The 24,215-nt window shown below is 46.7% G+C and overlaps 1 protein-coding gene across 2 annotated transcripts in view; it reads right to left on the bottom strand.

Annotated features, from left to right (window-relative positions):
- Positions 1 to 18,187, bottom strand: part of LOC140428755 (T-cell immunoreceptor with Ig and ITIM domains-like) — a 131,127-nt gene extending 112,940 nt beyond the window's left edge. For both annotated transcript variants that reach the window (XM_072515460.1, XM_072515461.1), the window contains exon 1: positions 18,131 to 18,187. In XM_072515460.1, coding sequence (XP_072371561.1) covers positions 18,131 to 18,170 — 40 coding nt within the window. In that variant the 5' untranslated portion in view covers positions 18,171 to 18,187. The remainder of the gene's footprint in view (positions 1 to 18,130) is intronic.
- Positions 18,188 to 24,215: the final 6,028 nt, after the last annotated feature.

Genomic DNA, 24,215 nt, shown 5'->3' with positions numbered 1-24,215 from the left:
ATACATAATAGGGCAGCACAACATATACAATGTAACTACAAATTTACCACGGCCAATCCACCCACCCTGGACCGCGGGAGGAAACCGGAGCACCCAGAGGAAACCCACGCAGACACGGGGAGAACGAACGAACCATATCGTTTTTTTGTGCCAATTCAGTAGTTTCATGGTCATTATTACTGACACTGGTTTTTTTATTCCTGGGATATTAAAAATTCTACAGCTACCATCGGGGAGTTGAAACTCACATCTCTGAAACATTAGTCCAGATCTCAGGAACGCTAATCCAGTAATTTAACTAATATTCTACAATACCCTCTCTGCAATGTATTAAATCTCTTTCATCATTTTAATTCTTGATCAGTGCTGAATATTGAAGAAATAGTATGTTAAATAGACGTGTGAATCTCACCTTTCAAAGGATGTCTATTACCTGTAAACAAATTGTCAACACTTGAAAAAAATCTATATTTTTATTTTTCAGGATTCTAATACTGATGTAAGAACTAACTGTTGTTTTCTGCCACCATGGCGGGTCCACAGCACGAGGATATCTTCCACTGAGTTTGCACTGCTCAGAAATGTTGGGCAGATTTTTAAGATCTCCTGTGGTCGGGTGAGCAGGTTAAAAGTGCTGTATAATTGGTTTGGCACTCTTTTAGCACTCTGGAATGCATCCCAGAGTGCTAAAAGAGATGGCTAGGGAAATTGCAAATGCACTAGTGATAATTTATCAAAATTCACTAGACTCTGGGGTGGTCCCGGCGGATTGGAAATTAGCAAACGTGACACCACTGTTTAAAAAAGGAGGTAGGCAGAAAGCGGGTAATTATAGGCCAGTGAGCTTAACTTCGATAGTAGGGAAGATGCTGGAATCTATCATCAAGGAAGAAATAGCGAGGCATCTGGATGGAAATTGTTCCATTGGGCAGACGCAGCATGGGTTCATAAAGGGCAGGTTGTGCCTAACTAATTTAGTGGAATTTGTTGAGGACATTAACAGTGCGGTAGATAATGGGGAGCCAATGGATGTGGTATATCTGGATTTCCAGAAAGCCTTTGACAAGGTGCCACACAAAAGGTTGTTGCATAAGATAAAGATGCATGGCATTAAGGGGAAAGTAGTAGCATGGATAGAGGATTGGTTAATTAATAGAAAGCAAAGAGTGGGGATTAATGGGTGTTTCTCTGGTTGGCAATCAGTAGCTAGTGGTGTCCCTCAGGGATCAGTGTTGGGCCCACAACTGTTCACAATTTACATAGATGATTTGGAGTTGGGGACCAAGGGGAATGTGTCCAAGTTTGTAGACGACACTAAGATAAGTGGTGAAGCAAAAAGTGCAGAGGATACTGGAAGTCTGCAGAGGGATTTGGATCGGCTAAGTGAATGGGCTAGGGTCTGGCAGATGGAATACAATGTTGACAAATGTGAGGTTATCCATTTTGGTAGGAATAACAGCAAAAGGGATTATTATTTAAATGATAAAATATTAAAACATGCTGCTGTGCAGAGAGACCTGGGTGTGCTAGTGCATGAGTCGCAAAACGTTGGTTTTCAGGTGAAACAGGTGATTAAGAAGGCAAATGGAATTTTGTCCTTCATTGCTAGAGGGATGGAGTTTAAGACTAGGGAGGTTCTGCTGCAATTGTATAAGGTGTTAGTGAGGCCACACCTGGAGTATTGTGTTCAGTTTTGGTCTCCTTACTTGAGAAAGGATGTACTGGCACTGGAGGGTGTGCAGAGGAGATTCACTAGGTTAATCCCAGAGCTGAAGGGGTTGGATTACGAGGAGAGGTTGAGTAGACTGGGACTGTACTCGTTGAAATTTAGAAGGATGAAGGGGGATCTTATAGAAACATATAAGATTATGAAGGGAATAGATAGGATAGATGCGGGCAGGTTGTTTCCACTGGCGGGTGAAAGCAGAACTAGGGGGCATAGCCTCAAAATAAGGGGAAATAGATTTAGGACTGAGTTTAGGAGGAACTTATTCACCCAAAGGGTTGTGAATCTATGGAATTCCTTGCCCAGTGAAGCAGTAGAGGCTCCTTCATTAAATGTTTTTAAGATAAAGATAGATAGTTTTTTGAAGAATAAAGGGATTAAGGGTTATGGTGTTTGGGCCGGAAAGTGGAGCTGAGTCCACAAAAGATCAGCCATAATCTCATTGAATGGTGGAGCAGGCTCGAGGGACCAGATGGCCTACTCCTGCTCCTAGTTCTTATGTTTCCATTGTGGCCAAATGGCCACCTTAGGTGGCGTTCTGCAAGGTATACTGGGAAAATTAGCCAAGTGCAGGAACAAGCAGGCAGCAGTCTGAATAAATATTGATGAGCAGGCTGCAGCCTGGACATTGAAATACACAAGGAAAAGACCATCTCCAGCCCATCCCAGGGACAATAGAACTGCATTGTCAATCACACTTGTTTACCAGGCACAGCGGCACCTCAACTCTTTCTTTGGAAAGCTTGTCTGCCCCCCAACACCTGCAGGCATGGCCTTTGAGTGCACACCCCAAAATCAGTGTGGCAGCTCCTGATTGGACTTAATCGATCAGGGTGAAGGATAAAGGTGCCTCAAAACCTAAGAAACTCTCTCTGCAGCAGCCAGCAACAGGAACAGAACAACAGTGATCTTCACCAGTCACCACAAGGAGGACCATCAACAGAAGGAAGACCAGAGCCAGAGCATCAGACGAGACCAAGGACCAAGAATCGAGGGCAACAGGAACCAACACACAGATAAAGGCCAATATCTGTTTGGGTACTTGTCAGTCACTCAAAGTTAAGTCAAGGTCTAGAACTTATGCTTTCTTTGTATAACTTATATTGATAGTGTGATTGATTGACACTAACATTGTGTGTGTGTGACTAAAGATTATTGATTTAATACAAAGTCAACTCGCACTTATTTGTCCACCACATAAGGGTTAAAGACACACTGTGTGGCAGATGCAACAGATTGGCGACTCTGGTGGGATATTGGCAAGAAGTAACTTTGTTGCTCCGATATCGAATCCCACAGAACCTAATATTCCTGGAAATTTAGCCTGTACCCGAATTATGATGGCAAATGCCCCACGTGACAGACAGGATTTCAAGTAAATTGAAGGGAATGGAAGATCTATATTAAACGATTATTTGAAAAAATCAGAGCCCACAGCTGTGTATTCCGTATTGGACAATAACTGTTTTTTTTTGGAAATTGTGTATTGCATGTATTGTTACTAACAGTGTGGACAGGGTAAACTACATTAGAGGGATCAGGACAAGAACGTAGCAATAAGCCGTACCCGCAGTCCAATCAACTCCCTATCCCTTGTACTTGAGGACAGAATGACAGGAGATAGTGTGCAGGTAGAGAACTGTCCCAAATGGAAAGAAAAGATACAAAAATACATAAAGAAGAAAGGGTGGCCCCTATGGGCAGAATTTTATGTGAACTCTGAAAGGGGATCCAAAGTCTTAGGACAGAAATACTGGGATGATTTAATGAAGGCTCAGGAAAAGCGAGCAGCCAAATATGAGTAGGCAACGGCCATCGTGAGCTGCTTAGGACAGCTAGTAGGATCTGAACGGGTATTAAACACCATTCGCAAGGAGTTAGAGAAATCAAAGCAGTTACCGGACGAGAAAGAGGAAGAAATTAGGAAACTAAAGGAGAAACTGGAGGAAGAGATTTTAAAAGTGAAAAGAAAAAAAAGGAGGAAGACATTAAAAAGCTAGAGGAAGAAAAGGAGAAAGAAATAAAGAAGTTGAAAGAGGAAATGGTTAGGAATTAAAGGAGGGAAAAGAGACTAAAGTATCAGCAGTAGGAGAGGATGGAGCAAACAGAAGCAGACAAGGGCAAATAGATAAATGAATTAAAACAAACCAATCAGGCTAGCTTAGTACATCTGGGTAGTTTTCAGACCCAATGCGAGAATGCCTACCAGGACACCCAACGCGCTGTCTTGGCAAAAGATGAAGCTGAGCACACGATGACTCGATTAGAATCCAAGTGCATCAATCTGCAGGTGGCAATAAAAGTGCTCCATCAAGCTAGCAAAGAGCATAGACAAGCAACTGCTGATCACTCTAAGTGCCAGTGATAAATTACATGATTAAAATCCCTACTCTTGGTTCAATACGGTTTTATGCGTACCTTTGGGACAGTAGAGGAAGAGGAGGCAGAGATTGCAGATTTGGCAGAGCTAAAAGAGGATCCCAAAATGTACGTCATCAGAACCGAGGGTTGAGCCCGCCAACATCTTTCCCAAAGGAGGCCATACCCACCGCGCCACCATCCTTCCGACAGCAAGTCATATCCATTGCGCCCTGGATCCATCTCCAGTACCCATGCACCCAGTGACAACCGAACGACGGGTAGACGATGCCTCAGGCCCGGCTGTCACCTACCCAACCCCGTTTACGGTGGCACAATTGGCCGACATTTCCAATAAAAGTACAACATTTGAGCCAATTGTTGACCCACACAGCTTCTTTGAGGATGTTAGGGAACAAAAGATAATGCACGGGCTAGATGAAAGGGAGCAGGTAAAGTTAATAGTTATGTGCTTAATCAAGTCCGTACGATCGGCCATGCCAGCCCCTAAAAACGTCGGGGAGGGAGCCCAGGATGAGATGAAGGAGGCAATGTTAACTGCAGTGGGATACAATAAAGGAGTTCCCGTAGACGGGCTAAATAAATGCAGGCAAAGAAAAGGGGAACGCCCGACCGCCTTTGTCGGTGGTTTGTGGATCCTTTTTAAGGGAGTGTACGGGGATTTAGAACGCTCCAGATTAGATGAAGCCAATTCCTCCGAAATGGCTAGGACCTTAGTCTCACATGCTACTGAGGAAGGCAAGAGAGCCTGCATTAATTTTTCCCCGTAGAGCCCACACACAATTAAACATGGGCTCTTCGACGGCTAGCTAGAGTCTGGGAGCAGGCAGTTCAGGAGCATCCACCATCGATTGTGGCCAGATACCGAGAGAGGTTCTAATTGAGGGGCCGGATCCGAAACCACAGAAACAATACGGTTTCCCCAGACAGGCGGAGACAGAGATAGCCAAAGTGATTGACAGCCTTTTACAGCAGGACGTGTTGAGACCAGTTGCATCAACAAACAATGCACCGATATGGCCTGTGAAAAAGCCAGATGGATCGTGGCGCTAAATGATAGATTATAGGGCATTAAACAAGGTTACACCACTCACAGCCCCCACCGTAGCTACAAGCCCCATCACCATGATGAAACAAGGGGTACAGGCAAAGTTTTTCACAGTGCTGGATATCAGCAATGGTTTTTGGTCCATCCCGTTAAATTGGTACTGCCAGTACAAGTTTGCTTTCACTTTCCAAGGTCAACAATACACTTGGACTTGCCTACCACAGGGTTTCCATAATTCTCCTTCCATTTTTCACAGACAACTAGATTAGAACAATTCTCCCTTGATTCAGTGACGTACTGTTACAGACCAACACCAAAGAGGAGCATGTAACATTGCTCGCACTGCTCCACTCAATAGGTTGTGAAATCAACCTGCAAAAGGCCCAAGTCATGCAATCTAAAGTCCTATACATAGGTACAGTCATCACATATGGGAAGAGGGAGATCTAACAGAAAAGGATAGATTCCACAGTGCAGCTCCCAATACCCAGGGATGTGAGTGCCCTCCAATCTTTCCTAGGTCTGGTAGGGTACTGTCGGAATCATATAGATGACTTTGACACCAAAGCAGCCCCACTGTCTGACTTACTAAAGAAGGACATCACTTGGAAATGTACTGCGCAGCACACAGCTGCAGTAACTGATTTAAAGCTCGCCCCCGCCACAGCACCAGCCCTACTAGTCCCCATCCCAGATCTGCCATACGCCTTAGAGGTTGCAGCCGCCGACCCCATGCATTCGGCAGTACTAATGCAGGAACGACACGGTAGATTAGACCCCGTAGCCTACGCCTCTCGAGTATTCGACCCAGTCGAATAGGGCTTCTCCGGATGCGAACGGCACCTGCTCGCGGTTTTTGGGCTGTGCAACATTTTGAGTACATTACCGGATTAAGTCCCAACACTGTCCTCACTGAACACACCTCAACCCAGCTTTTTCTGGACGGCCGACGGTAAGCCATGTCCGCGCCGCACGCTGGACACTACTATTACAGGGCAGTGACATCACCATAAAATAAACCAAAGTGTCCAAGATCTTGACAGATAATCTGCATTATGGGGGAGACCCACCTGAGTGCCAAATCATAGCCACAAAGGACCCCACAGGTCCATTTATCCCGAACAACAGGAGGCACTGTCAGGGACAAAGCAGACTGCCTCCGGGCAATTAGACACAGCACTAAAGATATATGTAGATCGCTCATCCACAATAGAGGATGGGATCAGAATCACAGGATGTGGAATATATATGGAGGGTACAAATAGAACTCACCCTCAAATTACCCAGACACCTGAGTGCCCAAGCTGCCGAACTCGCAGCAGTCGCATACTTAGTCAGCCACCCAGATTTGTTTCCCACCCCCGCCAACATTTATTCCGTCAGTATGTACGTGTGCAACAGCTCAACCGAGTTCCTTCCATTACGGGAAGTTAGAAGTTTCATCTCTGAAGGTGGGAATCCCCTACCATCAGCCCCCTTTTAAAATATATCCTGCAGGCCACCGATGGTCGTACATATGGGATCGTTAAAGTTCAGAGCCACCACAGGAACTCCCCACCTGGCAACTGTAAGGTTGATGCATTTGCCAAAGCCGGCGCCTGTACCGGATGCTTTTGGCAACCACCCGTAGGAGAGAAAGTAAACGCTTTGGCCGTCTGCCAAACCAATACAGCCGGCCTGGTCCAAGGATAGCACACTAACGATTCCCTAAAACAGATTTTAGATGGAGTCTACCCAGCCCCATACGAGAAATGGAAGGATAAAATATAATTTTGTGACGGCTTAATTCTGAAGAGAGGCACATATGTAGCCCCCACCCAAGGTAGAAACCAGCTCACCTACCAGTTCCCTGACTGGCAGCAACATCAGGGCACAGAGACAACAACTGACCGATCAAAAGAATTATGTTGGTGGCCGGAACTGCGCGGCGATGTCACTCACTAAATTCAAAATTGCCTCATTTTCACCCAGAATAACCCTGATAGACACGCCAGGAAAGGAGAGCTAAGGCACACACGCCCAGTAGAAGGCCCCTGGACAAATATCCAAGTTGATTACATTGGCCCATTTCCACTTTGTAGGAACGGATATATGTATGTCCTGGTAATAATAGATACCTTCACCAAATAGGTTGAGGCATTCCCCACTAGATCCAATATAGCTAAGGCCACTGCCAAAATACTAGCCCAACAGGTACTTACACAATGGAGTCTTTCCCGCAGCATAACGACACATTTCACCGGGTAGGTGATGCAGAACGTCATGACTATGTTTGGCATCAACAACACTTTCACATCACCAAATAAACCAAATGCTAAAAGGGATCATCAGGAAAACTGTGCAGCAAAATAACACAACCGTGGATATAGTGCCATCATGATGATGCGGTGATACTGTCTCCACCTCTACTGGATTCACCCCCCACACATTAATGACCGGCCGGCCCATGAAGGGAGTTGAATATATATAAGGGCTTGATTTAATGGAGCTAGCCACCACAGCGCTCATGCATGAGAAGGCTGTCCAGCAGATCACCGAGAACATTAAAGCTGCCCAGTTAGCTGTGGCTGTCCGACTAGGAGCAAGAAAGAAACAGTGCAAGGCATATTTTGATAGGAAGGTACACCCCGAAGAATACACGGTTGGACAGCAGATAATGATAGCCCTTTACAATCCCAGTTCTTTCATGTCCCCAAAATATGCAGGCAAGTACACCATCACCGAAAAAATAAGTCACTCAGTATATAAGACCTTGTTCGCTAACTGGAAGTCTGGATAGTTTCATGTGAACCAGCTAAAAGTATTCGGAGCTCAGAGTAATCACTTCCACAATCTTAGACGAGGGATAGGGGAGGATGACTCTGATATCACTTCCCTGCCACAGCCAAAAGCTTCTTCCACACCTAAAGTGCCCTTCGGTGCACAGATTGACCAGGACAGAGCAAGAAACTTGTGCACCCTGGAAGACTGCGCAAAATGCTACACACCAGGCTTCACGACATTATCGATTCTGCTGTAAGCATAATCCCCACTAGCCCCAAACTTAACAGCCCAGATTTGACTAAACGACACCGGGCCACTTTGATGATTACACCCGACAGCGCATCCCTTTCCTGGGTAAGGGATTGGACCTGTACACTAATTAAGATAGGGGATAAGGACAGAGAGCTCCTGAATACCGCTACAAATCCCACTGTGTGGCCCAAGGAACAGATACGAGTCTGGAAACCAGGTGAATAGATGCATAGATACATAGAAGATAGGAGCAGGAGGAGGCCTTTTGGCCCTTTGAGCCTGCTCCGCCATTCATCGCGATCATGGCTGATCATCCAACTCAATAGCCTAATCCTGCTTTCTCCCCATAACCGTTGATCCCATTCACCCCAAGTGTTATATCTAGCCGCCTCTTGAATATATTCAATGTTTTAGCATCAACTACTTCCTGTGGTAATGAATTCCACAGGCTCACCACTCTTTGTGTGAAGAAATGTTTCCTCATCTCTGTCCGAAATGGCTTACCCTGAATCCTCAGACTGTGACCCCTGGTTCTGGACACACCCACCATCGGGAACACCTTCGCTGCATCTACCCTGTCTATTCCTGTTAGAATTTTATATGTCTCTATGAGATCCTCCCTCATTCTTCGGAACTCCAGCAAGAACAATCCCAACCTAGTCAATCTCTCCTCATATGACAGTGCCGCCATCCCTGAAATCAGCCATTTAAACCTTCGCTGCACTTCCTCGAGAGCAAGAACACACTTCCTCAGAAAAGGAGACCAAAACTGCACACAATATTCTAGGTGTGGCCTAACCAAGGCCACGTATAATTACACCAACACATCCCTGCTCCTGTACTCAAAACATCACACAATGAAGGCCATCATATTATTAGCCTTCTCTACCGCCTGCTGCACCTGCTTATCTTCAGCGACTGGTGCACAAGGACACCCAGGCCCCACTGCACACTCCCCTTTCCCAATTTACAACAATTCAGGTAGTAATCTGCCTTGCTGTTTTTGGTCCCAAAGTGAATAACCTCACACTTATGCACATTATACTGCATCTGCCATTAATTTGCCCACTCACCCAACCTATCCAGATCATGCTGTAGGATCACTGCATCCTCGTTGCAGTTCACCCTCCCACCCAACTTGGTATCATCTGCAAACTTTGATGGAGCCTTATGAGATAAATGATTCAGATGATGAGTCTCTGTTGGGTGATTTGCAGAATGTGATGTTGAGTGTGGATATTTAAGCTGCTCCAGATGGTGAATTCAGCCTACTTACAAACAACTGCATGGTACAAAAATTTCTGATGGACAGCAGGTATCACTAGTAGGAGTAACCAGGTCTGATAACCAGGTCAAGGCAGCCTTGCTAAAATGTAATTCTTCTAGGATTCTTCGAGGCAGTTTTCTAATTTTTAAAAATAAATTTAGTGTACCCAATTCATTTTTTCCAATTAAGGGGCAATTTAGACAGCATGATAGAAGTGATGGTGTCTCGTGCTCTGATTGATGGAACCTTTTAGAGATCCAGAAGAGTGCTCACTGAACCTGGCTTATCCTTATCTTCTCATGCAAGGTGGATGGTGTCTTTATCTTGCCATTGACCCTGCAATTTTTCTACAATCCTGGACGTTATTCCCTTATGATTATGTTGTTGATTATTTAATATTTTAAAAAAACAATTTAGAGTACCCAATTCTTTTTTTACAATTAAGGGGCAATTCAGCTTGGCCAATCCACCTACGCTGCACATCTTTGGGTTGTGGGGGCGAAACCCACACAGACATGGGGAGAACGTGCAAACTCCACATGGACCGTGACCCAGAGTTGGGATCTAACCGGACCTCGGCACCGTGAGGCAGCAGTGCTAACCACTGTGCCACCGTGCTGCCCACGTTGTCTAAATTTTAAGATCATCAAGGCAGCCTTGCTAAATTTTAATTCTTCATGGCACAATATGCCACATCTAACACCAGCCATCTACTTCCTCAAATCTTGATGAACTCACTCCGCTGGTTCACTGCCAACACTGGACCAATGTGTCCACCACCCCCCTAGTTTTGTTTCATTTCTCCCTTTCTTTGTAAACAGAATGAAGACTTCCCCACTTCACCTTGGACCCGACTTGTGTTCATTTCCGTACGGTCTGGCAGACAAATATCTATTCTTGTAGCAGGTATATCCCTTGCAGTGCCCACCAGTACTGCCAAAGCTCCAAACGAAACGGCCCACACAGCTGATTCATCTTGTCACTTTTCAACAGGTGCAGCCAGTGCAGGAGTACTATGACAAAGTTACTATCTTATGGTTCGCCTTAAAACCTGCAAGTCCCCCATGGCAGGGATACCCTACCTAGCCCACGTCCCAAAGCACGCTCCAATACCAACCTTCGCCGGTCACACTAGACTGACTCCACATGCCATTTAAACCCCAGGCCTTTTGATTGCTGCTAAATAAAACAGGCCATCCTGATATTGCAGGCCAGTTAAAATAAAGTTGTTTCCGACTACTCCATGACTCGTGGACTTAAAAAAAAATGGGGTGGGGGGGCGCCACATCGTTTAAACACATTTAAATGTAGATGCATCAAATATTGGACATGCTAACAACAGAAATGATGTTGATCTCCTCAGGACAACGACGGACAACGGCGAAGCTGCAACCCGGAATCTACCTCATCGCATTCATCATCGGGATCAACACACAGGACATCCCAAGCAACATTAATGTTTTGTACCCCTGATACCTGAGGTTTGCTCCACCTCACGCAGGAGAAAGCAAACATTGCGCAGCAGCAAAATGTAGGGCCCACACTCGAATCGCAGTCCCCTGTAATCTTGTATAGACAGAAAACCCACCGAGATGGCTAGTTGCACTAATGGACAATTAGTACCGGAATATGCCTCGGATCGCGAATGTTTATTGTAATGTTTCTATAAGTAGCAGTAGAATGTTTGTAATGTTAAAATTAGTATTAGAATCATTGCCCTTTTGTAATACGTTATAGGAATTCATTATCATGTATGTGCCTTGGCCTTGCTTTACTGCTGAGTGACTGGGGAATGCCTGACAGATATCAGTCCTAAGTCTGTGATCCACCACTCTTCACGTTCAGGATCCAGAGGAGGGACATGTGGTCGAACGGCCACCTAAGATGGCATTCTGCAAGGTATACTGGGAAAATTAGCCAAGTGCAGGAACAAGCAGGCTGCAGTCTGAATAAATATTGATGATCAGGTGGCAGCCTGGACATTGCAATACACAGGAAAAAGGCCATCCCAGGGACAATAGAACTGTACAGTCAATCACACTTGTTTACCAGACGTAGCAGTGCCTAAACTCTTTGTTTTGAGAGCCTATGTGCCCCCCAACACCTGCAGGCATGGCCGTTGAGTACACCCCCCAAAATCAGTGTGGCAGCGCCTGATTGAACCCTGATCAATTGATTGGTGATCATCCAGGGACCGCCCAAAAGGGGGCAAAACCAGTGAAGGATAAAGGTGCCGCACAACCTAAGAATCTGTCTTTGCAGCAGCCAGCAACAGAACCAGAACAACGGTGAGGCTCTCCGGCCACCACGAGGAGGAACATCACGCCGTCAACAGAAGGAAGACCAGAGCCGGAGCATCAGACCAGACTAAAGACCAAACATCGAGGACGACAGAGACCAAAACAGAGATAAAGGCCAATATCTGCTTGGTTACTTGTCAGTCACTCAAAGTTAAGTCAAGGTCTCGAACTTTAGCATTCTGTAGTATAACTTAAATTGATGGTGTGATTGATTGACATTAATATTGTGTGTGTGTGAATAAAGATTATTGATTTAATACAAAGTCGACTCGCAGTTATTTTTCCACTTATAAGGGTTAAAGACCATGCTATGGGTGTCTACCTGACCTCCCCCCATGCAATTTAACCAGTGGCTGAGAGGCATATGTAGGCCCACCTACCCATGGACAAATTAAGGCCCTTAAATTTGTGGTCCCTTTAAAGCATCCTCCCATCAACATTGGAATTTAATCTGCACTGATTATAGATAGCTCTTTGTTTGATAAGAAGATGTTTGGTAAAGAAAGGAAAGTTGAACTGCAGATCAGCCATGATCTGATTGAATGGCAAAGCAGGATGTGGTGTGCTGGAAAATCAACCCATGTTTCAAATATTCCCAAATGGCATCGCCTCTCGGACACCAATATAGAAAGTGCCTGATTTTAATCTCTGTTGATGATAGAAAGCTTGAATATTTTTACTTGAGGGTTTGGACACTAATTCTCCCAGTGCTGGGTGGCAAGTTGAAATTGTACCTTGTGTCTAATCTTGAGCAGACATCTGCCAGGGGCGGGATTCTCCCAAAAACGGTGGGGCGGGCCGTACCGGCGCCAAAGAGTGGCGTGAACCACTCCGGCGTCGGGCAGCCCGGAAGGTGTGGAATCCTCCGCACTTTCGGGGGCTACGCCGGCGCTGGAGTGGTTGGCGCTGCGCCAACTGGTGCCGAAGGGCCTCTGCCTGCCACGTGAGTTGGTGCATGCACAGGAGCGCCAGCGTGTTCTGGCGCATGCGCAGAACCGCTGCCGTGATTCCTGCGCATGCGCAGGGGGTTTCTTCTCCGCGCCGGCCATCGCGGAGCCTTACACAGGCCAGGGCGGAGGGCAAGACTGCCCCATGGCACAGGCCCGCCCACAGATCGGTGGGCACCGATCGCGGGCCAGGCCCCCGTGGGCGCCCCCACCGGGCTGGATCCCCCCGGGCCTCCCCAAGCCCTCCAAGCCAGGTCCCGCCGGTATGGACCTTGTCTAATCCACACCGGCGGGACTGGCCGAAAACGTGCGGCCGCTCAGCCCATTGGGGCCTGGAGAATCGCCGGGGGGGGGGCCACTGCCAACGGCTCCCAACCGGCGCAGCGCGATCCCCGCCCCCGCCCAAAAACCGGCGCCGGAGAATTTGGCCGCCGGCGTCGAAGCGGCGGGGCGGGATTCACGCCGCCCCCGGCGATTCTCCGACCCAGATGGGGGGATCGGAGAATCCTGCCCCTTATATGCTACTTCTATCATACTTTGTACAATAATAATAATACTTGGAACACTTTGTTGACATTTATTGTATCAAAACATCTTGAGCTTCACGCGTAATTAATTATTGTGACATTCAGCCACTTCAATCATTCTGCACCAATAATATCCAATAAACAATGAGACAATTCAGTTGTTTTAGTAGTAGATATAGACATAGAATTTACAGTGCAGAAGGAGGCCATTCGGCCCATCGAGTCTGCACCGGCTCTTGGAAAGAGCACTCTACCCAAGGTCAACACCTCCACCCGATCCCCATAACCCAGTAACCCCACCCAACACTAAGGGCAATGTTGGACACTAAGGGCAATTTAGCATGGCCAATCCACCTAACCTGCACATCGTTGGACTGTGGGTAGCACTGTTACTTCACAGCTCCAGGGTCCCTGGTTCGATTCCCGGCTTGGGTCACTGTCTGTGTGGAGTCTGCATGTTCTCCCTGTGTCTACGTGGGTTTCCTCCAGGTGCTCCGGTTTCCTCCCACAAGTCCCGAAAGACGTGCTGTTAGGTCATTTGGGCATTCTGAATTATCCCTCTGTGTACCCGAAAAGGTGCCAGAATGTGGCGACTAGGGGCATTTCACAGTAACATTATTGCAGTGTTAATGTAAACCTACTTGTGACAATAAAGATTATTATTATTCTTTGCTCGTAGATTAACTGATAGCAATTGATTATTAGTTAGCTACTCCATTGTAATTGTTTCTTGCTAATTCCAGGATGGTATAATGTGAACAAATCTTTCTCAACCAGCAGTTCCAATGTTTTCATGTTTAATGCCCACCCAAAATACAGGCAGACACAGACAAGACCACGATTCAATACTTCATCTGAAAGGTACAGACAATGCAGCATTCCCTTAGTGCTATACTGAACTATTAGCCATTACTTGGGTATGAACATGTTCAGATCTATGTACACATGAATGAAACAAATCTGTGCATGCAGGAAACAGTCTTACATATGTGAAAAATGCATAAATACACCTGGAGTGGGATTCTCCGAAATGGAGGCAGAGTGTTCGCGCCGTCGTGAACGCCGTTGAGGTTCATGACGGCGCGAAACGGCCCCTATCCCAACCAATTCAGGGCCCGATAATGGGCTAGGAGCGGCGCCGCATCATCTACACTTGCCAGGCCTTGGTGCCGCGTAAAGGCGGCGCCGCATACATGACGCGGCCGGCGCCGCATAACTGGCGTCACCCGCGCATGCGCATGCGTGGTTGCCGTCCTCTCCGAGTCCGCCCCGCAAGAAGATGTCTGACGGATCTTGCAGGGCTGCGGAAGAAAGGAGGTCCTCCTTCAGAGAAGCCGGCCCGATGATCGGTGGGCACCGATCGCGGGCTAGACCCCATTTGAGGCCCCACCCGGTGCAGGATCCCCCCTCGCCCCGCCGCAGGCCGCCCCCCCCCAGCGTTCCCGCCGGCAGCGACCAGGCGTGGACGGCGCCGGGGGGAACCCACCATTTTGGGCAGGCCGCTCGGCCCATCCGGCACTGAGAATCGCAGGGGTACCGCGCCGTGCAAAACGCGATTGTGCCGATCTGACCGCTTCCGTGAATCGCGGGAGGGCGTTGGACCGGCGGCGCGGGAAAATTTGGCGACCCAGGCGATTCTCCCAACCGGCGTGGGAGCGGAGAATCGCGCCCCCATACTTTAAACACCTTTCAACTGGCAACTATTAACCCATTAAAATATTTAATTGTGGGATTAAACAAACCTAGAATATCCTTTATATTTTCTTCACACTTTTGAACTATTTTAAGTTCATCAAATTAAAATAAGTCAACAAATTGAGGGACAAGTAAAAGGGGCCGTTCCTTAAAGAGGCACTGCCTTAAACAAAAACCAAGAACAAATGAAACTTAAAAACTTAAACCAAAAGGTGTCTAAAAGGATCAGTAAAGCACCCCAGACCCTGTGGTGCCACTGGGCATGGAAGGCCTTGATGGTGCCTGTCTGCACCACATGCTTCCTCTCCAGAGAAACCTGGGTGCAAATGAAGCCACCAAAGAAGGACAGTCAGGCTAGGCGACTCCTCGGTCGCCCGTTACCTGGACCTGTTAATGGCAAGTTTCACCAGGCCCAGGAGCAGGTTCACAAGGAGGTCGTGCTCCTTCCCTGCTCCTCTCCACATACATCGGATGCCCATAGATCAAGAGGATGGGGCTGAAGTGCAAACTATACTTCAATAATAGGTTTTGTCAAAAAAGTAAAAAGGGGGAAATAAATTTGTGCATGCAGGAAATAGTCTTACATATGTGAAAAAGGTATCAATGCACCTGTACTATAAATTTGTTTTAACTGGCAACATTTAACAACCCATTAAAATATTGAATTATGAAATAACCCAAACCTAGAATATTCTTTATTTTTTTCTTCACACGTTTGAGACAGGCAAATTAACACCATATTGTGTTTTGATTGAATGCTTCCTTAAATGAGATTTGGCCTCGAATGTGCTTAATTTGTTTTCTCACATTTTTCATTGAGGTAGACTGTGACTAATGCAGAATTGTAAGTCAACAGTTTATGTCTGAACAGAAGCATACTTTGCAAACACACACCATACATTAAACAGAGTAGTGCACAACCCAAATGCATTAAGCACAACCCAACATGCATTAAGCAGTTAAGCAGAAAGGCTTTAGATGGCCCACTACCAATGACATCATGTCCTTCCCCAATGGCATCGAACTCTGCCATAATGATGTCGAGCCCAACCCTGAATCTCGTCAATGTTGCCCTGTTACTGTCCATCATCAACTCAAACAATGCAAGGCACAGAAACCCAAAATCTTGCTCTCGCTGCTCAGCCCAGTTGCTGCCCAGCCCAGCCCTCTCACTCTCTACCCTGCTGCCTGGCTGAACCCTGGCTCTGGCCGAATCACCCCACTCCCATTGGCCGCTGCTCCCTGATTTCCCGAGACATGACACTGGTGTTTGCCTGGCCTTCTTTGCACCTCGCAACTGCTGCTCTGCTCACCTCTTGGCTCTCGTTTAGGTGGCTTGGACCTTTGATGACTGTGTGTACTCCTGGCTGACTGTCTGCCTGCCTGCTGCTGCTGGCTTTCTAGCTTGGTGGCCTATGTTCTTTTTGTTTGTTTCCCACCCCCCCCCCCCCACTTCTCAGCCCTGACCTGCTGCTCCCATTGATGGCCGGTAGCCAGTGCCTCCGCCTCACCTCATTGAATGCTTCACAGCAGAGGTGGACTTACACATTTGGGGCACACACAGGCACCTCTCAGTATGGGCCCCCCAATTGGCTGGGGCTTCACACTGTAGTGCTGTGGGTATCTTTGTATGTCCGCCTTTGGCTGGATGCACACATGAAACTGATACAGAATTTTTAAAAAATTAATTTAGAATACCCAATTCTCTTTTTTTTTCGAATTAAGGGGCAATTTAGCATGGCCAGTCCACCTACCCTGCACATCTTTGGGTTGTGGGGGTGAGACCCACGCAGGCACGGGGAGAATGTACAAACTCCACTCACACAATGACCCGGAGCCGGGATCGAACCCAGGTCCTCAGTGCCGTGAGGCAGAAGTGCTAACCACTGCGCCACCATGCCGCCCTTAAACAGATATATAAATATATGTGACTGCATGATTGTACTTGTATGCACTTGGTCTTTTGCACTTAACACCTCATAAAGGTTGTTTGATGTATAATAATAATTAGGTATTTTTTATGAAGGAATCTAGGTGATGTGCTCAGGATCATAATTCAGGATATTAACAAGATTTAAAAGAGCTGGGGAGAAGACAAAATATGTAATTTAATCATCAGATCACTTTAAATTTGAGGTTTAAAGGCTAGTACACATGGAAAGAGAAAATTGTGGAAGGTGAGCAGTTCCTAAATCTTGAGATTCTGAGAAAGAATGGACTGTCCCACTATAGCAGTCTATGATGAGTCTTGGTTTGGTGGCAGAAGGAATTGAAAAGGCTCTGCTCAATTTTTAACTAATTTCACAGAGCAGTTTTTAAACCGGCAAAAGACCTCTTATTGCCATATTCAAACGAACAAATGCCTATAAAGTGTTTTCGGGCATATCTGTTCTTGCCTGAGTTAATATGGCATCAGGCGGCAGGACATAGATTGTCATATTGGAACTTTGAGCCTTTGTTTCCTGTCCAAGAAATGGATTAAAGAAGGTGCAATTTAACTCCCTGGGAGCTTAAATGATGAATGTCATCTTCTAAATATATGATTTTAAGAATTGGTCATTTAGACTGTTGCTGAAAATGGAATACAACAACATCTCACACAATTTGTTTCCATATAGTGAAAGGATTTGAAATTCAGAATTCAGTGACTTCAAGTCACACCATTGATCTGCTTATTCAAGTTACTTTTCCAGGAAATTTTGGATTAAGTTCATATCAGGGAAAAATGAGACATAAAATGGCATAGTTTGCAACGTAAGTCACAGATTGCATCATACGACTGGGTAATCAAAACTAATGAATAAATCAAGCTTTCAAATTCTGAAAGGATTTTTCTTAGAGCTCAGGACCTTTTGTCAAATGCACGTTAATTCACTTGGCCCTGATTACAATATTTGTTGATAATATCATGGCATACTTGCATTTAAACATATCCCTTGCTGCACATGCAATAATCCCCATTTACAGAAACCATATAAACTTGCATCTCACTACAGTAACATGCTTTCTAAATAGTTTCCACAAACAGCGTTTTGGAGTTGCCTCTTACATTTACAAAACCCTTTGTATGGCAACCCACATGCTCATTACTTTCCATCTAAGAGGAGTTCCTGAATTCAGACGTCCTGTTCTAACTGGTTTCACAGAATAATTTGTTCGTTTTGGGCTAAATGGTTCCTTTGCCACTTTAAAAAATATCCCCCAACAGTAAGAATGACAGACTTACCCGTCACGATTAACAGGTAAACGACAACTGTTCTTATCATGATGTTTCTGAACAACTGTCTCAGAATTATTCTGGCAGAGGAATTGCCTGGTTCTTAAAAGGTAAAACAACAGCAATAACAGGAAGCACTGATTAAAAAGAAACCACAGATTCGTATGCGCTGGCTGTTCAAAATATCCCTAACCTTACATTTGTACCCGTACATTCTGGCCTGAAATCAACTGAGTTTACTTTTTTTTCAGTTAAGATGTCGAAGTCCAGATAACTATTTTGTTTGAATTATTGTTCATCATACTCAATCTCATGCAGTATTCCCTGAGTAACATTTTTTTTAAGACTGTAAATATCAGCTTCTCCTTAAATATTTCTGCCTTTCCCTTGGGTATAAATTCATCTTGAGGTGGTTGCCTGGGGTGGGTGATGGTGCTATGGGGCATGATGATGGGTAATCCCTCTTAGAAGAGTGGAAGGAATTTCTTTAAAAAAAATAAATTTAGAATACTCAATTCACTTTTTCCAATTAAGGGGCAGTTTAGCATGGCCAATCCACTGAGCCTAGGGTTGTGGGGGCGAAACCCATGCAAACACGGGGAGAATGTGCAACCTCCACACGGACAGTGACCCAGAGCCAGGATTGAACTAGGCAACAGGGCTAACCCACTGCGTCACCGTGCTGCCCCCTGGAATTTCTAATAGTAAGTGGCATCGTCACCGAATCCAGCTTTAAGTTTGATGTGCCACACTCAATGTGCCGTGGAGCCTAAAACATTTCTGTTTTCTCCTGCAGATTTTCTTTCCCCACAGTTTAAATATAGAGAGCAATGCATTCTTTTAGGTAGTATGATTCAAATTAGATCACATCGCACTGCATTATATTAACATATGAGCGTGTTGGCGTATCTGAAAGCTAGTATCAGGTGGTGGTTTTCACCTCGAAAAAGCAAATTCTGATTTTGGTTAGTGGAAAACTTCTGGCAAAAACTGTATCTGGGTTATTTTTGTCCTTCACAAAGTTGAATGTGTTTGCTAAGGGTGAGACGAGGCAGCTTCTTAAGCCAGGTGCCATTTCATTTACACATGTATTTGAAGGTAGATCTGCTGAGAATGTGTTTTGTAATATGCTGAAGAAGAATATGGGCCCAATAACAGAGCAGCACCTAAATTGAAAGGCCTAGTTATAGGTTGCACTGGTCTGGATACTGCAAATTATCCCTTTACAGGACAGATAATCCTGAGGTGCACTGGATATTAGGCCTAGGGCAACCTGGACTGGGTTTTATAGAATTATTGCTCCATGCGCTGGATGATCTCTAGAAGAAAACATGCTCGTTTGAAAGCCCCGCTAATATTGCACAGACAACCCACCTTGACTAGCTGGAATGACCAGACGCCAGAAAGTGTTATTTGAGGTTGTGACGGCCATATCCTTCTCATACAGGCAGAAGAGTGTGGTGTAGGCCCTCATGCATTAGCTGGTACAGCTCCCATATTGCCTCTTTAATGGAGTACACTTACCCAACACAGAATTCCATTGTAGAATTTATGTTGCTTCCATGAGTCTATGGGGCGGCATGGTGGCACAGTGGTTAGCACTGCTGCCTCACAGCTCCAGGGTCCCAGGTTCAATTCTGGCTTCGGGTGACTGTCTGTGTGGAGTTTGCACTTTCTCCCCGTGTCTGCGTGGGTTTCCTCCGGGTGCTCTGGTCTCCTTCCACTGTCCGAAGAAGTGCAGGTTAGGCAGATTGGCCATCTTAAATTACCCCTAAAAGTTTAGGTGGTGTTACTGGGTTACGGGGACAGGGTGGGGTGTTCTTTCCAAGGGCCGGTACAGACTCGATGGGCCGAATGGCCTCCTATCGCACTGCAAATTCTATGACCCGTTAATTCCTGGCAGTACGCGCACCACTTCTCAATGAACTCAATGCATTCTATGCTCGGTTCGAGCAGGAAACCATCAAACCGTTGTCAACTGACCCAGCAGCCATGGGCACGCCCATACCTACCGTCAAAGCTTCCGAAGTCAGATCGGTCTTTTCAAAAAGGGAAATCAAATCAAATCATCTCCTGTTGCTCCCCATCCTTTTCCAACACAACGGCAAAGAACCATACCCCCACTGAGAAACCATGTTGTTAAGAAATTCTCACTGTGGAGGGTATAAACGTTCCCAGAGCGTTGCTAATTCTATAATCCGTTAGATCAGGCTGCTAATGCAGACAACGTTTTGACAGTCTTCAGGTGCAAGACCTCTTCCAGACCTTGGCAAAAGGTAAACCTTTTGGAAAGTTTCTGGTAACTTAGAGTGTTGTTCCTTAGGGTTTAGGTAAAATGTGCATGTTTCAGTGTTTGTTGGTGCGAGTTGGGCTGTTGACATATCACCCCTGATTTTAACCCAATCTGCCCAGTGGAAACAAGAGGGCTTTTGTCAGTAGCTCATATACATAGCATAAATTATTAAGTTGCAGAAGAAAGCCATTTGGCCCATTATGCCTGCTCCGGCTCTCCAAACAAGCATCATGACTTAGTGCCATTCCGCTTCCCCATACCCCTGTACATTGTTTCTGTTTAAGTAATCATCCAATGCCCTCTTGATGCTTTGATTGAATCTGCCTCCCACACACTTCCAGGCAGTGCATTCCAGACTTGAGCCTTAAGATGGTCTCACGTGGCAGCACGGTGGCACAGTGGGTTAGCCCTGCTGCCTCACGGCGCTGAGGTCCCAGGTTCGACCCCGGCTCTGGGTCACTGTCCATGTGGAGTTTGCACATTCTCCCCGTGTTTGCATGGGTTTCGCCCCCACAACCCAAAAGATGTGCAAGGTAGGTGGATTGAACACATTAAATTGCCCCTTAATTGGAAAAAAATGAATTGGGTACTCTAAATTAAAAAAAAAAGATGGTCTCACGTCACATTTGTTTCTTTTGCAAATCACTTTAAATCTGTGCCTCTCGTTCTTGATCCTTTTCCGAGCGGGAACAGTACACTGACATTTACACACCAGCTTTCCTGTACATTCACTGGGCGCCTTTCCACCAATGTAGGCATGTGGAAAGCTGGTGGTATTGTATTCTTTTTGGTTTTGGTGTGCAGCTGGAGTCCTCGTTATATTCCTGCCTATTTTGTGTTCTCCTTCAGCGCACGCTACTGGGGGTGGGGTGTTCTTTCTCCTTCTTGCGCTGAACCTGTGTCAGTGTCCTTTTCCGGTTGTTTGAGTCGCTTGATGGCGCTCTCCTCGCCGTTGTAGGTCTGATACTGGGGCCTGTGGGTGCCCCCCCACCCACAGGCCCCGGTATCAGACAGCTGGTGACATTGTTTATGTGATTTTTTTCTTTGGCATTTGTCCTGGTGTACGGTTGGTGTCTTCACTGTCTTCCTGCCTGTTTTGTGTTTTGCTTTGGTGGTTGCTCTGTATTTGGTTTGGTTTATAATGTGCTCCATATTGGTTTATCATGTGCCGGATCTGTTCTGGGATGAACTGTGCCCCTCTTGGGTAGTGTGGAATGGTTTTCTCTCTCTCCTCCATGTGCTCCGTGTTGGAGTGGCCTTTTTTGGTGGGCTGGGCTGGTGAGCCTTTCCGCTGATGTCGGGGGGAGGGGGTGTTGTGGGGAGAGGGGGTTGGGAGTGTGTTTTGGGTGCCAAGTGATTGGTGTCCTCATTGTATTGTCTTTTGTATTTTGATACTGTCAATAAACTAAAATATGTGCAGGTTGTGTTTGCTGCTGCTGTAGCTGCAAATTTCTGCAGGCTGCTGTTTCCTTCTTTTTCTGTAGCCGGAAAGAAGGACAATTTTTTCTAAGATACCTGGAACACCTTGCTCAGGGAGAAGAATGAGTCCAGAAGGCAATAAGGTTTGCAGCAAGAAAACGCTGCGGGACCTGTTACGCAACATTGATCCAAATGGGCAACCTGCTGCAGACTTTGAAGAAATGCTTTTGCAAATTGTGGATGCTTTTGTTGCAGATGTGGTGAGTGCTGCACATAACTGGCACTTCTCCACGGGTTAAACACGCTGGAAGTCAAGGATGTTCAACTGCACTGTGAGCACCAGTGGAATATGTGGATGCCAGGATTTGGTTCCAGTGAGATTGGTCTGTGTGGGAGGGTCTGCACAGCTGCAGCTCATACAGAGAATGGCACTGATACGTGGAACAATCAATAATAACGCATTGATGAACAGATCATTTCTATGACAAACCTCTGGACATGATAAAACATTCTCAGTCTTACCCTCTGTTTCTGTTGAGGAACTTGTGAGGGATCATATCATGGGCGGGATTCTACGCCCCCCCGCAAGGTGAGGGCTTGGCCCCTAAAGGTGCGGAGAAATCTGCACCTTTGGGGCGGCCCGACGCCGGAGTGGTTCCCGCCACTCTATCCCGCCGGGAGCCCCCGCCCCGCGGGGTAGGGGAGAATCCCGGCCCATGTGTTTGTTCTTTTTTGTGAAAATGAGCTGATATAGCTTTGTGTTGGTAACAATATGGAACAGTGACATTTCCTTGTTGTTTACTGGTTAGTGTGATATGTGGAATGTTACGTAGTTGATTTTCAAATTGTTAATGTTGCCAGTTTTTGTCAATAAAATATTACTCAAGTGGATTCTCATGGGTACACCTGTTATGTCTCAATGATTGTTGCATCGCATTTCAATCAAACCTTGGAGCTTGAAAACTTTGCCTAACCTCTAGAAGAGTCAGCACCACAGACTGTTCACAACGCGGTTCCAATGCCTGGACTCTTCTGATAGTGCACTGCAATACAGCTCCCAGGGGACACCTGCTTTGTGGTGAACTGCTGCAGTTCACAACCTGGCAAAGCAGCAGGGCAACTTGCTGGAGGAGGAGGAGGGACATGCAGACCAGGAGGGAGGGTGATGAGCCCAGAGAGAGCCACACGAGGAGTCGGAAGGTGGAGGACAGGTGGTGGCAAGAGTCCAGCCTGCCAGGAGGTTCAGCGAAGCCCTCGCCCAAGCACCCTCCAACCCCCGCAATTCCCCTCCCTCCCCCTTTCCTCTCATTCCTCTCCTTCCCCCATTCCCCTCCTTCCACCCCCATTTCCCGACCCTTCCTCCACCCTCCCAGGGTTTGTGTAACATCACTTCAGGTTGATGGACCTGTGTCAGCACCATCAGTGGATTGATATACAAGGCAGTGATGATAACTCGCTGTGAGGTAAGTTCAGATACTCATCATCTAATGTCAAGTCTGCCTCCTGTCTTCCTCTTGACAGTGCACCCACACCCATCCTCTGAACGGGGTTGCATTGGGGCACTTGATCTTGGATCCCTGTGCCCAGGGGGAGCGGAGGGCAACAGGGGGTGGGGGTGCAGGCAGGCCGCGGTGAAGATTAACATTGACAGAGGCTTCACATGTATCAGGTGTAACATGTTTTAATAGTGAACATTGGACATTTCCATTCCCCCTAGCTACATATAGTGACCGCCCTCATCCCAGTGCCCACTCAATAGTCCTCTCTCTTCTTGATCTTTTGTGGTCAACTGTTACGCCTAGGTGCGTCCCCAGATTTCACATCAGAGGTGGAGGTAGCCTGCTGCTTTCTGTGCTCTGTGGCCTTTGATAGCCTTGGCAGACTTCATCTGGATGGCCTGGAGCAGGAGGGCCTAGGCCGACTTACCTGTGTCACAGGCGTTGCTGTGCCATCCGGTCTTTCCCGCTGCCCTTGAGATGCGTTGGTTCAGGAGAGAGGGATCCGGAAGAACTGAAGACCGCCATTGTCTCCTTGATGGCAGGCCCTGGGTTGGCTTCCAGTGCTTCCTCCTCCCTGATAGCGCCCGTAAGGACTTGGGGGTCTCTATGGGATGGAGGGGCAGATGGAGTGAGCTCTAGAGGCCACTGCGTCATCTGGCTTGGTCAGTCCTGGCACCTCCGCATTGTCTGCACCCTCAGCGATGCTCCTCAACGATTGGGCCACACAATGCCCCGGCAATGTCCACCTGTGTCTGGGACACGTCTCTCAGCGACTGGAACATGCTCTGCAGTGCCTCGGCATGTCCACCTGCTTTGGGGTCATGCCCCTCAGCGACTGGGACATGATGTCGAGGCCCTCAGCCATGGTCGTCACAAACTGAGC

This window comes from Scyliorhinus torazame, chromosome 8, assembly GCF_047496885.1.
Source record: "Scyliorhinus torazame isolate Kashiwa2021f chromosome 8, sScyTor2.1, whole genome shotgun sequence".
Classification (NCBI taxonomy): domain Eukaryota; kingdom Metazoa; phylum Chordata; class Chondrichthyes; order Carcharhiniformes; family Scyliorhinidae; genus Scyliorhinus; species Scyliorhinus torazame.
Note: the sequence above shows the minus strand (reverse complement) of the source record. Positions and strands in the feature narration are given on the sequence as shown.